Source organism: Idiotropiscis lumnitzeri, chromosome 5 (genome assembly GCF_059441095.1).
Source record: "Idiotropiscis lumnitzeri isolate Australia: NSW breed Sydney's pygmy pipehorse chromosome 5, RoL_Ilum_1.0, whole genome shotgun sequence".
NCBI lineage: Eukaryota > Metazoa > Chordata > Actinopteri > Syngnathiformes > Syngnathidae > Idiotropiscis > Idiotropiscis lumnitzeri.
The window spans coordinates 6296198-6312492 of NC_142395.1; the positions used below are offsets into that span (position 1 = coordinate 6296198).

A 16295-nucleotide genomic window follows, 5' to 3' on the forward strand; every position below is an offset into this window, starting at 1 on the left:
TAAACTCGAGAGATGTTGGCATTTGATCAACTTTTTGGTAACTCGGCGTCGTTATTTTAGCCAAGTTAGTCTTTTAAACTAGCAAGCGTTAGCTACCTAGCTGGCTAGTAGCTAACGTTGGCTACTGTTGACGCCAAACTGATTTAAAGCCAAAGAATTTAGCTTTAAATTAAGCCAAGGCTAGTAAGTGCACAGCTGTTTCTACGTCACCCTACTTGCTGTATCGTTTGCTGTCTACTTGTTTGAAAGCGATACATCCACCCGGAAGAGCTTTACTTTTTAAAGTCGTTTTTCGCTCGAAGGAAAACACTTGTAGATATGCAATCACTGAATCAATCACAGTTTACTTGCCTAATGCTAGCTAGCTCTGACTGAGTTAGTCGGCCGAAGTCGGAATCCTGCCCTCTGCTCGCTGGGCTTGCTTTGAGGCCTTGTCTACAGTGGAAACACATCCAAAGCCTTAACAGACACTATCCCAGCTTCTGAGAGGAATTAATATTTTAATGTCTGGATATTTGGTAGTCCTCCTCACGACGTGACAGGAATACCTGGACCTCGTTTTCCTGCCAGTGGGAAATACTGTCTATTGTCAAGGTATTTGGAACTTCATTTTCTAAGTGCACAAATTACTACTAACATAACGTAGTTGGACTCTATCATAAGCATCCATTAACAATTTAGACGCGTGTGACTAGTGGTTTGTGTTACAGGGGTAGACGTCCAACTTCTTTAAATATATAATAAAATACATATAATCTGTAGACTTAAATTGTTTTTCCCCCCTAGAAAATTATATTATAAATTATTTTTTTAATAAAATTATTACCTGAGCGTATTGCATACTTAATGAGCAATATAGACAATTTTGAAACTACTAAGTTGTAGGGGAAACTTGTTTAAAGTACTTTGAATATTGAGGTAAGTCCCAATGCAAGGTTTTCCACAGAGAGATTATGTTGACCAAGAATAGATAATGTTCCATTTATTTCAACTTTTGTCTTTTGGTGTATTTACACCCACCATCTGTCACTATACAGATGCTTAACCCAACCTCCGCCACCGTCATCTCATTAACTCATAACCTGTTGGACACAGATACCCTGCATAAATTGCAACAAGTATCGGTCTGGCATTTATTTGCCATATATGCAGAACCCAGCGTTGCCGAATGCTGTCAAATTGATGTTTGCTTTTTCACAGCAACACGGCATCCTGCAAACAGCTTCTGGGTGACATTAAAACAAATACTTTGAGCACAACAGAGTGAGATAACTTAGTTTCAGTCAAACTTTCAACTTAATGCCCACAGGCAGCACCCCCCACTATGACACCACTTTGACATTTCTAGTAATAACCAGCCTTTCCATTTTTTTCTTGGTCTCTGTCCTGAATAAAACTCATTGATACGGAATGGCAGATGTGACCTGGACTATTTGGCTATTCATGGCACAGAGTAATTTAGGATCACTTTACCTGATTACGTGTGATTTTTGTTTTGTTTTTAGTTCAGTTGAAGGCTAAACAGAAGGGAAGGCAGTTTGTTAGGTTTACTTGTAAGTATAATCTTAACCACACTTATCAAAAGATGCAGTTCAACAACAAGTAGTTCATGGAAGATAATTGCTTTTGACATGTGAGGCCATATAACTGGTGTTTTCCCAGCACCCACTACCTTATTCCTGGTTCAAATTGTTCCCTTGTTGGAATGCAAAATCCAATTCACATGATTCCAGGCTTTTGTCTCGCAATCTGTCTGAAAGACCTAAACCTCCAGGTTGTAGAGACTGGCTGTATTTCTGTAAAGCGTCTTTACACTGTTGTCATGGTATCCTTTGCCCATAAGCTTCCAAAAATGGGAATACAGTTGTTTTCTGAGAAGACCCAAATAGGGCTGTTTTTGCTGACCAAGTGTATTGCAGCAACCTTGAATAGTAAGCAGTTTCTGCTGATTTGTTTGATAAATAGGCTGTTGCAATAGTTATTTTTGTTGACTGTGTTGTGTCACAGCAAAAGCATTTTTATAATTATAAACACCAAGACATAGATGTACAGAATATTAAAGTTACTTATCTCCAAGTGTAATGTCAAATAAGTTTGCTCGTCACATTAATCTGTTTGCTTTCATGTGTTTTCTGTCATACTTTTTGGTTACATACAGGGAGGGAAAACTGCTGTATGAAATCTCCTGAATCTTACAAGCTGTATTTTTCTTATTGCATTATTAGCACAATGTGAAGCTTACCAAATGTAGTCAGTAAGAGCCTCTTTTTCATTTTAAACAGAAAATGGGCTGTCACTTGTATATGGCTTTTCTACCTTTGGGAATCAAAGCGCTTCACACTATTTACTCATTTACCTACCGATGACAGAGCATCAGGAGCAACTGTGGGTTCATTATCACGCTCAAGTACGCTTCGACATGGTCACAATGGCTGGTGATCAAACGCCCAATATCTGGGTTGGGATACAACCCCTCTCGCACTGAGCCATGTCGCCCTATAAAAACCTGTCTGTAAAAGCCCCCATTTGTCTTTTATTATTATGCTTTCATATTATTCTGATTCTTTTCCTGCCGGTATCCTAATTTGTCTTTCAATCCATGATTGTAGATGATGTGTGAAGTGATGCCCACCATCAGTGAGACCGAAGGACCGAATGGAGGAGGTGGTGCAGGTCGTCGAGGGTCCGGCTCCCCTTTACAATCTGACTCTGAAGGTCATTTTGAGTCGCTGATGGTGTCCATGTTAGAGGAGAGGGATCGTCTTCTTGAGACTCTGAGAGAGACTCAAGAAAATCTGAGCTTGGCTCAGGGTAAGCTGCATGAGGTCGGCCATGAAAGGGACTCCCTCCAGAGACAACTCAACACTGCTTTACCGCAGGTAAGAGGGAACAAGTACAAGGTATTGTTCATCCTGTCTTATATATTTTCTTGCTGATGATGACTTACCAAGCACACAGTACTGGAACTATATTTACTTTGCCCAGCTCCAGAATTGACCTGTAGGCATCACAAATGCGTCCAGTCACTAAAAGTGTTTGAGCTTAAAGGGAAGCTTCACTGACGTTAATATTAGCACTTCTACTTTATAATAGGTTTGCATGTAAACAAATTACATCAGTAGTTAAAAAAAAAAAAAAGAAAGAAAAAGTTTTAACGGGCAGTCCGACTCCATAGTCAAGTGTGGCCGCATATCATTTCGGCTGTTACGTTTCAAATTGGATGGCGTGGTGGAGGTTAAAAAACTGGGGTTAATCCAAATAAATGTGCATGTCTACTCACTGTAAATATCCTGACTGGTGCTTTTATGCTGTGTGCGCTCACCGTGATTAGCAAAGAAGCAGTGTGCGAGTGTGCCCTTCTCCTAGCCTCGTCTATGTACCTCTGCTCACTTCCACAGTTCCTCATTCTCATATAAATCCGCCACGGCGAGGTTAATCCTTTTGATATGTTGAAGTGGTCATAGGTAGGAATCTCCACATGCATTTTGGTGCCAGTTGATCAAAATGTTGGGACGTTTTAGTCAATGAAAGTACAATGATTTCCAATGGAGAGTTTGTAATCGGTTCTGACTCTTGTCCCATGGGGAGAGTGGAGGTGGTTACGGCCATATTCCTCATTAAAAGTAGGCATTTTTCAAGTTGTCACTTATTTCCTAATTTCTCCAAAATGAATAGTTAAAAAAGAAAATTTCAGTTTTCTGATCACAAAATATATAAACTGAGCTTGTTAGTGAAAAACGGTCCAGCTTGGAACGTGTCCTCCTTTAAAGAGATGCAAAGATCATCCTACACTTTCTCAGACCATAAAGTACTCAATTTTGAAGGAAAAAAATTATGCTGTCCATAGCTATTGATACTCATATTATTGGAATCAAAGTTATGATTTAGTTTTCTGATTTAGTCGTAAAATATTAATTCATTATCTGTGAACATCATTGTAAATTGTTTGGGTGCAGAAAGGGAAAAACAATCTGACATTTTGGCAATGATATCTGTGAGCAGGGCAATAATCAGCTGATTAGATCGTCAGGCCCATTAATCGGTTGGGGGCCGAACTAGAACCATTAAAATTTGTTGTTCTCCAGGGGGACTTCAAAATGGTGTGTGTTCCGATTTGAATTTAACATAAGTTTGAATGTCATATGTTAAATGTGAACACAACAACGTCCCCTCTTATAGAGAAGGTTATCACAGGTGTGCATCCTATGTTTGTTTTTATTTCTTCACTCAAAAGAATTTTGTTTTTGGTCACATCTGTTTTTAAATTTCAAAAACCTGTCATGTGAACAGGGTTATCCAATCTTTCTTTATTGACTGTATCAGAAGTCAACATAGCTGCGGCTCAAGGGCCTGTAGCATCGCTGTCATGTTGTTTTTCTTTAGAGCAAAATAGTTCAGACTGAATCAACATTGCTGACGTTGGTTTCAGCCAGGTAGTGCATATTTTGCCTCAAGTGCTTCTAGATGAGTCAATATCAAGCATCCATCCATCCATTACCTATCGCTATCTATCACAGCTGGTGTTCGGTGAGAGGCGGGGTACATCATCCACTGGTTGACAGCAGGGTCCATTTCCAAACAAGAAAATACTTCTTAAAATTTAATTAATGCCTCGATTAGTATGACGTTCCTTCCATAGTGCATTTTACTCTGACATTTGACAATATTAAGAAAATATAGGCCATACCCGTAATTTCGGCTAAGGCTGAAATATTAAATGTGCAGCTTTTAATTAAGCTAGCTAAGGAATATACTCACGTTTTGCTGACGATTGACAAATGATGGGATACTTTTAAAAAAATCACGCACTAAGTGACAGAAGTTTGTTTTCGTCCGTCTGAGAAATTGTCACTAACTGGGACAAGTACTGACTGATCTCAGTCATTTGACATACACCTTTTGGTTATGCTGATGTTTTTTTTTTATTATTTTTTCTCGGGTGGGGTGGTGTTGACAAAATGACGGTTTGACGAGTGCCTCACAGGTACCCAGGCTGCGGACGAATGACCGACCGGCAAAATTTCGTAAGATGCCTACATCTGACAATTTTGTTTTTAGTGTTGTTGGGTATCAATTAATTTTAACTATTACAATTAGCCCCGTCTCAAGCACATTAACTGAGCATGCTGTGAAAGTCGCGAGATAAATTCACGCGGATGCCGCTCACTTGAGGGAAAAACATCTTGCACTAAGAAACGACTATGGGCTTTATATTAAAAAAAAAAATCTTGTCGTCTTTATTTTAAATATGGGCTTTTAGCTCTGTAATATGTTGGTGGATGTTCGATGCCGCGATGTTACCTTGTCATAGGATCAGGTGCCTTTTATTGGAGTAGTGTTACAAGTATGCGTACATGATCGTATCAGGCTTGACACTCAATACAGAGACCAATGCATTGTCCATCTGTTTGATGGATTAATGAGTTGTGTTTAGAGCCACCATGTTCATTCAATAGACAGATCAGTTGTCAGTTAGCACTGATGAAAATTAGACTTAACTGATAAGGTTGAATGATTTGGGAAAATTAGCTAATTGCGATTCAATGACGATTAGCTGTTTGTGACGTGATGCAGCTTCAAGTTATAATTTTCAAACGTCTGTAAATAAGCAAATTTGTAGGGTCATGCTTAACTATCAACTTGAACTACATTGACTTCATATGTTGTTGCATTGTGGGAAATCCTCAACTCGTGTTAGGTATGACCGCACCATAAGTCATCATCCGCCGTGTTTTTATTTTATTTATTTTTTACTTTATTTTATTTTATTTATTTTTTTGAACAAATGAAAATGTCCACTCAGGTTGTGCGTGTGGGCCGCATTTTAGTTGTTTCTCTAAGATGGGTTTCCACGCATTTCCTCTGTTGTATGGAAGATTTCTTGGTTGTGCTGCAAGAGGCTCTCAGCACAGAGGTTAGTCTGATCAACAATATGTTGAAGCAGCTCATCTGTCAGGAACAGCTCTAGGAATTTGTCTGGCTGGTCAGAATCCAGATTTGCCGTGGTATGCCGGCGTTCAGGTGTGGGCGGAAAGTGGATTTTCTTGGGTTTTCAGTTTCCAGGAGGCCAAACAGGATCATACAGATCTGCTGTCTGCATGACCTGTATAGAATCGAAATGAAAGAAAAAATACTGTATCATTTAAAAAAAAAAATTGCTGCAGTACTTTGGAAAACAAACTACTTTGACCTACCCACTAAAAGATGGTGGGGGTGATCCTGCTGCTTAAGCCACAATCTATTGTAAAAAAAATCTGTACATTACCAAAGGACAATTTGTTGTTGCTGTAGTCTCACGTGACATTAATGAACACTCAGACACTTGCATTTACACTAGTGATTACATTTACATCAATCATTTTGTTTCTTATTCCACAGTATCCAATTTTCCCTGTTCTTTTAATTTACTCAGTTGTTTCAGTGGAACTGACAAAATGGCTGTCTTTTCAAAACAACTACATTGTCCGCTATCTTCATATTTACAGAATTAATTATATGTGCACACATGAGTACTGGCAATCGATTTCATGGCTTCTACACACGAATTCGACATTGGACGTTTTGGCCAACTGTCGCGTCGACTTAGAAGTCAGCACGTCCGACTAAAAAATGACAGAAGGGCACACCGCAAAAGCCAAAAGAGACGGCAACTATTCTGGACCTTCTGCGCATGCGGCCGACGTCGGTTTGGTGTGTAGAGGCCTTTCGAGTAAAGGCTGTGAACTGGTAAGCACTTGAGGCAAAATATGCACTACCTGGCTGTAACCAACATCAGCAGTGTTGATTCAGTCTGAACTAGTTTGCTCTGAAGAAAAACATGACAGCTGTGCTACAGGCCCTTGAGTTGCAGCAATGTAGACTTTTGATACAGTCAATAAAGAAAGATTGGATAACCCTGTTCATATGGCAGGTTTTTGAAATTTAAAGACATGTGACCAAAAACAAAATTCTTTGAGTGAAGAAATAAAAACAAACTTATGGGCTGATGGCAGGTGAAAAGGGTGTTATCTTCAATAATTGTCATGGGAGTCTTTTGGTCGAGGCTTGGGAATGACTCAGCTGCTCTCAGTTTATCCTGAGAGCAACCATTCGTGCGAAGAATCTGGATCAATGTCGCGAAAATTAATTGAGTCGCTATCTGACGTGAAACGTACTTTGTGGGTCGGTCGGCAGTGTGCTTCCTCAATGCCGCTTGCCCCGACACGTCATCTGTCAAGAGGGAGGCTCAGGAGAAGGCCACTGTGAAGTACCTGGTTGCTCACCCAGTGGCTCTGGTTCACCTCGTGCCTCTTGTCGACTGCTAGCATGCCTCCTAGATGCAGTTTTCGTTTTTTTCCCCTGTTATTCTCATTTTTAAAATTACGATCTCTTCATAGCTTTCAGGGCTTGGGGGGGGGGGGGTGGACCACAAATATTGGTCGAAACAAAAATGTAAACCTTAAAACGTCTAATTTATTATTGTTGTTATTGTTGGATGGATATCCATTATCTGAGCTGCTTCTGCTCACAAGGTTCACGGGCAAGGGCGTGATGACTGTTGTGTGAACAAGGAGCCGAGGTGAACGAGTGGACGGGTGTTAAGTAGAGAGTTGAACAGCGAGTGTGTATATATACCTTCAATATCTTAACAATGACAACGTAGGAAAGCAACCCACTATAACGTGTGCTCTCAGTACTAGCAGAATAATCTCAGAGCACGACAGAGCATCAAATTTAAAACAATAACGCAAAGCTAATAAAGCCAGCTCATATATCTTACCATTCTTCCAGTCTTGATGAGTCTAGTGCCCACTCCATGTCCGGTGTTCTGACAAAATGTCCTGCCCATGTGTATCGTCCTACTGGAGGCTGATTTGACAGTCGCACAATATTTTCGGTCTCCTGAGCATCTGGCTCGTACATGTATGGTCTAACGAACATAATTCCAACAAGCTCCTCTTCTTCCAACTCCAAATTACCTGGATCCCCTCAGATACGTTTGAGATTTCACTTTGTGAGTCAATTTTTGACTGGCTTAAGACACTTTCTATGGTCTTGGAATGACTTCACACTTCCAAGTTTGTTGCTCGGCAGAATCTCACTTCAGGAAGGCAATTATTTCGTCAAATTTACCAAATTAAAAATATTTTTTCATGCTTTATTAATTGTATTAGGTGTAATTACTTTAAATCTTTTTGTGTCATAAGTAATTTGTCATTTTCCGAACTTACTTCGCACAAGGTCTTTAAAATATAAAGTCAATGTCCAAGTGAGTCAATGTGAAAGTGTTTTTGCTTTATGATTAAGTATACTTTGCTTTTTATATACCCTTAATCTTGGTAAGGCAGTTAGAAACTGATTCTCATTCTCAGTGCCATCCCGGCTGCGAAGTCTTTGTGGCAGTGATTTATATACTTTATATATGATTTATTATTATTATTATTTTTTTATGAAAAACTTTGTCCATTTTATACATTAGCTGAATCTATTTGTAGCTGGCCATGTCAATTAATAAGGACAAAAAAGCTTGTGAGTAAATCACATTGTTTCTATTTGAGTTGATGCATTTGCTTTCATTTTGCCATGTTTTACTTTTCTGTCTGCAAATACCTTACCTGGATAAAAAAAAAGAACAAATTATACATTGCAACTTTTTATTTGTGCATGTTAAAATACAAACCAAACCTAGCCAGAAGTCAAGCTGAACTTTCTAGCCCTGCAATTGGCCTAACTGCATTGTCCGCAACTTGGAGGAGTGTCTGGCTTGCCACACATCATTTTCTGCTCCAGTGAACTCATGTCAGGGATTTCCATTTATGTGATTGAAACTAGGGCGGCACAGTGGATGACTGGTTCGCATCTAGGCCTCACAGTGCAGAGTTCGTAGGATCGAGTCTGACTCGGGCCTTACTGTGTGGAGTTTGCTCCTTCTCCCCATGCTTGTGTGGGTTTCCTCCGGGTACTCCGGTTTCCTCCCACATTCCAATAAACATGCCTGGCAGGTTGATTGGACACTCTAAATTTCTCCTAGGTAGGTGTGTGAGTGCGGATGGTGGTTTGTTTATGTGTGCCCAGCGATTGGCTGGCAACCAGTTCAGAGTGTACCCCACCTGCCCGAAGACAGCTGGGATAGGTTCCAGCAGTGGGGAGAAGCGGCTCAGATAATGGATGGATGGCTGACTGAATCGAAGGTCCGTTATACGTTTTCTGTGAACAGAAATGCAAAATTAACAGTTGGCAATAGCACTAACTGACATTTCTTGCTTGTTTCGGCAGCTATTGGAAGTTGGCTGTTGTTTCACTTGTCCGCTCTGGTCCCACATTGTTGGAAATTTTCCGCCAGCAAAGCTCAACTTGAATTGCGTCCATCAGTGACTGCAGAACTCGGCTAACTGGACTACATTTCCCATGATTATTACACACAAAAGCAGGAAGTAGTTCGAGTTACAGTCTGACGAAAACATATGCCTGCGAGCAATTAGATGCGGATGAGAATCAGAAAGCGAACATGAATGTGAAAGTTCATAGGAAGCAATTTAACACAATGATTGTTACATTAATCATGTAAGTTTTGTTGAACATGACCCGATCAAAAGAAGAAGAATTTCCAACCAATTCAAACCACTGGGCTGGCTGTTTAAATAAAGTGGCAAAAACAGTCTGTAAACTCATGACATTCATATACCGGTGACTATTTCTAAACAAGCGAAAGCTTGACGTGTTGAGAGGCCTAGCCAGAAGTCAAGCTGAACTTGTTGTTGTTGTTGAGAGGCTTTTGTGAAACAAAGGAGCGTAACAGCTGACCCTGGTTTGTATGAAAATAAGCCATAAAAATGTTTCAACTTTGGTAAGTTAGTTCTTAATAATTTTGGGCATTTTCCTGGAAAAAAAATCCTTTGAGTTATGTGACGTGGGGGATTAGCCAGGTAATCGATGAAATAATGGCTAAGATAATCAATTCTAAACATTTTTGTGCCAGCCCTAAATTGTAGTCTATAAAAATGCATCTGTTGGAATTACCACTTCAGCCTGAGTTAATAAATATATTTTTTTAATTTGGTAGTGCTCTCTGTATTAATTTAGTTTTTGCTTTTCCTTGAGTAATTGCTTTTTGGGAAATGTTTTTGTGTAATATTGCCTGTAGAAAATGTTTGAAAACAAACTTTTCACGTATTTAAATAATGTAGATAACTTATTTTGCACGTCTTGTGCAAGAGAAGCAATCTCTTGAGTTGGGTCAAAATATTGTGGACCCGCCTTCAAATGTACTTCAATGCTGTTTTGCCAACAGTACTAGCTAACTAGTGATGACTGCCACTCCACAGGTTGCTTGTCAGAAATTGAGAGGAAAAAAAACAAAAGCACAAACCTAACTGTATTTTTATGGATGGCCCCAATCATCTTTAGGTTATCATCTCCACTTTTCATGTTCAAGAGCTTTTGAAGAGACACAATGGTCACTTTAAACGAGGGCAAGTCTAAACGCTAAAAATTTCATTACTTGTTAAAAATATGCAGCATATCAAAGTTCTAAAATTCCTAGTGCTGAAAACAGTCTATCTATCACCATAGTTTGAATGTGTGCAGGTCCAAACAATGTGTGTAGAACGGGCAATTTATCCATTAAAATCAACAAACTTGCATAAATGTTTTTGCTTTCAAAAATCTATTCTCGCCCCTTAACTGCCACTCTGGCCTGCTGATGGGCACAGATGCACTTTGTGTTTGATCGCAGTTTCTGAGGCGCCTTTCATGCCTTGTGTAGTGCATGTATAGCTGAAAAGGTTTTTACGTTGTTTTGGAACACTGTGGCTTTAATGGGTTGGCACACATTTGTGTACTTCCCATTAATCCGTTCTTCTGTTCAAAGGCTTACAGGGCGGCTCAGTTAAGTTTAAATCTGCATGCCCCTCATTAACAAATACTGACACCAAATAAAACGTGTCTAGCTATATCCAATAAAAGTCTCTGTCCACCACACAAAACGATATTGTTGTTATTATTATTGTTATTATTAGCAGTAGTAGTAGGAAATGTTTGGATATTTTGTTTTGCAACAAGTGAAGGATGGTTTCTTAGTCTAACTCTGGCATGTCCTGCTCCGGTCCTCAGGGGCCGCTGTTCTTCCTGTTTTAGATGTGTCCCTCCTACAACACACCTGATTGAAATGATCAGCTCATCAGCAAGCTGTGAAGAAGTTTGAAAATAATCCTGATTGTCTGAATCAGTTGCGTTACAGAAGGGACACATCGAAAACATGACGATCTAATCTTCCCCAAATATTTTGAAGATAATCTGACAGAACAACAGCAAAGAAAATATGTTTTAATTTCAAAGAGTATCACAAATGACCTTATACTGTGTTCAGAGACATTCAGCAAAAAACTTTGCCTTGAGGGGCATTGCATAACTTCCGCTTCCGAGCCATTGTTATTTTTATGGAGAATGAACTGTTGACTCCTGTCTTGTAAATTGCAACTTGTGAAAATGCAGTCTTTTCTTGTACTTTTACTGCAGGCCATATTTGCAAATTCATAGACTTCCCCTAGCTTTCAGGGTTTATTTTTCTTTTGTCAGGGTAAAAGAGGTCCATTTACCATGACCAAGAAAATCTGTTAAGAAAAGCGGGGTTGAATTCTTTACATGGGAGTGAATCGAGAATCTTAAAAGTGCACTGTACTGCACAACCTTTGCTTCTGCTCTGGAATGTAGGAAGTAAACTACTCTGTAATTACTCAAAGGCCTGCCTCCACTGGCGTATCATTGGCTGGCAAAGAGCAGGCCTTGATAGCCAATAGACAGAATCCGGGCCAGGCTCTGTAAAATCTCCTTGACGTGGCTGATGGCAAAAAAATAAATATAAAAAACAAAAACCTTTAAAAAATAATAAAAACCAATCACTATTGTAGGGATTGTGTATATTGATTGTGTTTGTGTGTGTGTAGTAATAGTGACAGTGTTTTAGTTTCCCATCAATAGTGATTTTGACTTTTTAAACTAAAATAATAGGACACACAGTTTGGGTGAAACAAAAATATCAAAGCAATTTCCTCAAATAAGTGTACTGTGGAAACCTTTGAACAAGGTCGAACCAAACATTCGTGAGGATGTGGAGAAAGGTGCCTATATCCTAATATATTTTATACCATTGGGTCAAAATAGTATCATTGGTAGACAAGAAAAATCCAGCTCCAAGAACCATGGCGGTACCTCCAGTCTGTTGGTCATCTTTTTATCAATCAGGAAATAGCCTTCTGGAGAACATCAAAGGGACAAAGCAGTACAAATATAGGACGTTGTGAATTATTTTCACAACAATTCATCCTTAGTCGATATGTGCGCTGTCCTTCAAGTAATTGCAGAGGTGTGCATTTTACTGACGTTTGCTGGTCAGTCATTTGTCATCCGCCAGGGTTCTGTAAAATCCAATCCAAATAGCGCACTCCAATTGGTGTTTATGTGTAATGCTCTCGTGCTTCTCGTCCACCTCTTCCTCATCTTCTTGTTCTTCTTGGATTATTGGCGGATTACAGGTCTTTGGTGCATACCGCCACCTACTTTACAGGAAGCAAAACCCGTTTCCGTATTTAGTCAATGTCCCGCGATCAAATAATCGACAGTCTTGAATATAAATACTTTAACAAATATTTAACAGAAACACATAAAGTTTAAAGTGGAAAAATTCATAAAATGCATAACATACTAGACTAAAAGGAAACCTTGTAAAGTTGTGTTGTCAAACCAAAGAAGAGTGACTTGACATCTTGTGGGTTCGCCTCCTTAGCCAATCACAGCTGGCTGTCACAGTCCATGCAGAGATCCTATTGAAAACAGGAACACTCACTCTCCCACATTTATAGTCAGTGCAGTCCTCTCTAAAATCCCACAACAAAGACAAACGGGGAGTTGTCAAAAAAACAGGCGTTCATCTGAGACTGAGTAAGAGGTCAGTCTGTACTTAACCAGGTTAGTGACGATTACACTGACGGCCGAAAACGCACTTCTGTTAGTGCTTAGTCCGTTCATTTGAGGGAAGGCCCAACTCCGCTTATTGGCATATGCCATTGTTATATAGCATTACAAGAAGAACAAAACTTGCGTTTGCACTTGCGCAATACAGTGAACCCTCGGTTATCGCGGTTAATGGGGACCGAGACCACCCGCGAAAACTGAAAATCCGCGAAGTAGCGGCGCACCTTCAAAAATGCTTAAAAAAAAAATAAATAAAATATATATATATATATATATATATATATATATATATATACATACACACGGGTATGTTATAACAAAAAAAAACAAATTATTATTAAAACTTATTATTTTTTTATTCCCCAGCCATTATTTTTGTATTTATTCAATTACTTATTTTTGTATTTATTTAATTACTTCGACTTCTACCTTCTGGTACGCCGTCCGGTGTTCCCTGTGAAATGAAAGGTGGCATTCTTCATTTATTTATTTATTCATTCATAACTGACAGCCTCGCGCTCCGCTCATGCCCGGGCGGAAGGTGTTCCTCTTCGGCTTAACTACCTCGCACGCCAACCGGTCTCCTCCGGAGCTCTCGCACGGTCCCGAACGGAGCGAAATGTCGCCCCGCTAGTGCCCGGGCGGAAGTTGTTCCTCTTCGGCTTAACTGCCACGCACGCCGGCCGGTCTCCTCCGGAGCTCTCGCACGGAGCGAAATGTCGCCGCGCTAGTGCCCGGGCGGAAGTTGTTCCTCTACGGCTTAACTGCCACGCACGCCGGCCTCCTCCGGAGCTCTGGTACGGTCCGAACCGCGCGAAACGTCGCCCCAAATCGTGCCCGGGGGAACGTGCTCTTCTTCGTCCACTCTCTTCTTCGTCCACGCTCCTCTTCGGCGCACGCCGGCCGTCTAACCGCTCCAGCGCCCCCTCATGCCGCTCGGCGAAACTACAATGCCCCCGAATATTTTTTAGACCCGCGAAGCACTGAACCCGCGAAAGGTGAACCGCGAAGTAGCGAGGGTTCACTGTACTAGGTTATAGTTGATTTGGGATTGTACATGTTAGTGAAGGAAATGAAAACATGTCGGCCTTTAACATATGATATATGATAGGCTCAAAAGTGTGTTTATTATTAAGACATTATTGCCTTTGTTTTGTTCTAGGAGTTTGCAGCACTAACAAAAGAGGTGAACATTTGCCGGGAACAACTTCTAGAAAAGGAGGAAGAAATTGCAGAACTGAAAGCTGAGAGAAACAACACACGGGTTAGTTGAAATGTTGTCTTGCTTTATGTCGTGGAATGGGCCATCGTTTTTTACCGTCTTCTGTGTTGTTACTTATCTAATTCCTTAATATGCCAGACTGCCGTTGAACTAACCAATGAGAAGTCTTGAAATAAGCAGTTTTACATCACAATTTGAGAGTCAAAATTTACATTTTCCGCTTCATAAAAACCCATTGAATAGAAAAACAGAGAATCACAGACTCAGGTTTTTCAGATGAGACTGTCCCAAAAAGCTTCACTGGGCTGGATGCATTCACGTCACCTAGACGCTAGTAGTCAAAGGTGAAGGCAATCTTGGTGCTATTTACGTCGCACCAGCTAGCTAGCTAGCATCTTCAGCTGGCTAACAAGTGTGGCTAAATACGCTTGCGGAGTCACTGTTAAGTCAGGAATCATCGCCTCCATGGTTGTCATGAAGGCGTTAAAGCGGAGAGCATCCAACTTTGACCAGCAAAATCGCTGGACAACTAATGTGTGTCTGGATTCTGGAGAGAAAACCAGACTCACTAAGCAAAACCAGAAACTTGATATAAATTGAATTTCGTCACGGCTCACGTCATCCTGGAGGAATGGCCTCTTAGATTAAGTGTAATAATGTACTATAAAATATTTATTTCAGTAATGTTTTTTTTTCACAATAGTCCTAAATTTGGATTTTGACTTTTGAGGTCACACATTAAATGCTCCCAAAAATACATTACTGTGTACTCCCCTTTTTTTTTGTTTTTTGGAATCCATAATTTAGCTTTGCCATACAACCCAGAAATACAGGTAAACGGAAATATATTTTTTTGCGTAAACAATGTAAATAATCGTGCCATGAATTATACTTGAAATAATCTGGGTGGCAATGAATAATTTTAGGTTTGTCTGTATGATGCAATAAAGCAGTCACTATTATTTTCTCACATTATTCTTGGTTTGTGCAGCTCCTCTTGGAGCATTTGGAGTGCCTGGTTTCTCGTCATGAACGTAGTCTGAGGATGACAGTAGTGAAACGACAAGCTCAGTCTCCTGCTGGAGTCTCAAGTGAAGTGGAAGTCCTCAAAGCCCTTAAGTCACTTTTTGAACACCATAAAGCCCTTGACGAGAAGGTACGATTTGGATCTCTATTTCAGAGTTTATTCTGAAGTACAATTGTATGCATGCACTTTCATGACTGTTAAATGGTATCATTGTGTCTGAATGTTTTTTTTTTTTTTTTTCAATTTTCTAGGTAAGGGAGAGACTACGAGTCGCCTTAGAAAGATGCAGTGCTTTGGAAGAACAGCTCACTATGTCACACAAGGAGGTGAGATAATTTCTGTCGTCTGTCAATACTCATTTGTTGATGAACTGCTGTTCTTCAAAACTTGTTTCCTAATTCATTCTCTCAGTGCGCACAGACGCACGCACACACACACACCCACAGATCCACACACCCACACACAGGGAGATGGAGAGGCAGAGACAAACACCCTTGTCATCAATCTGGTTAGGTTTTTCGGGTTGTTTAGTGATTGATATGACTGCAGATCTTACTCATTCAGCAAGCCATGGTTTCCAATTTTGTATTTAGTGTTCATGTGTCTATATTGTGCAATTACAATGCTTTGATTGTAGTAAGGTTAGTGCAATTGTATTGTGTTTAGACACTAAATATGAAATGACCATTTACATCGTATTATATTATGAGTATACTGTACCACTACTGGTTCTTACAGCCCACCACAACCTGACTCCTGGTGGCGCTATCACAAAAGCCTAATGGCGGACCCTGGCTCTATACGTAAAAACCCCATTGTGCAGGCATCAGTTGCCACTAGGGCTGTTATTATTGAATATTTTTTAATATATTATTATGTTAATTATTCTATTAATTGATTGACTAATTGGATAAAAGGTTATTTTTCATTAAGTTCAATTTTTGTTCTTTGGTTTTTTTTTTTGGTGAAAAATGCAACGCTTAAACAATATCACACGAGTCTGACTTTTGTACTCGCCACTCCTTTTTTTAAACTGTTGCTGAGTTATTGTCAAAATTGAAAACAAATATCTTATATTAATCAAGCACAAGATAA

General features: G+C 39.8%; 1 protein-coding gene across 10 annotated transcripts in view; it reads left to right on the forward strand.

Annotated features, from left to right (window-relative positions):
• ppfia1 (PTPRF interacting protein alpha 1) overlaps positions 1–16295 on the forward strand; it is a 44844-nt gene continuing 28549 nt past the window's right edge. For all 10 annotated transcript variants that reach the window (XM_088295417.1, XM_088295418.1, XM_088295416.1 and 7 more), the window contains exons 1-5: positions 1–594; positions 2610–2879; positions 14114–14215; positions 15165–15329; positions 15452–15526. In XM_088295417.1, the coding sequence (XP_088151543.1) occupies positions 2610–2879; positions 14114–14215; positions 15165–15329; positions 15452–15526 (612 nt within the window). In that variant the 5' untranslated portion in view covers positions 1–594. The remainder of the gene's footprint in view (positions 595–2609; positions 2880–14113; positions 14216–15164; positions 15330–15451; positions 15527–16295) is intronic.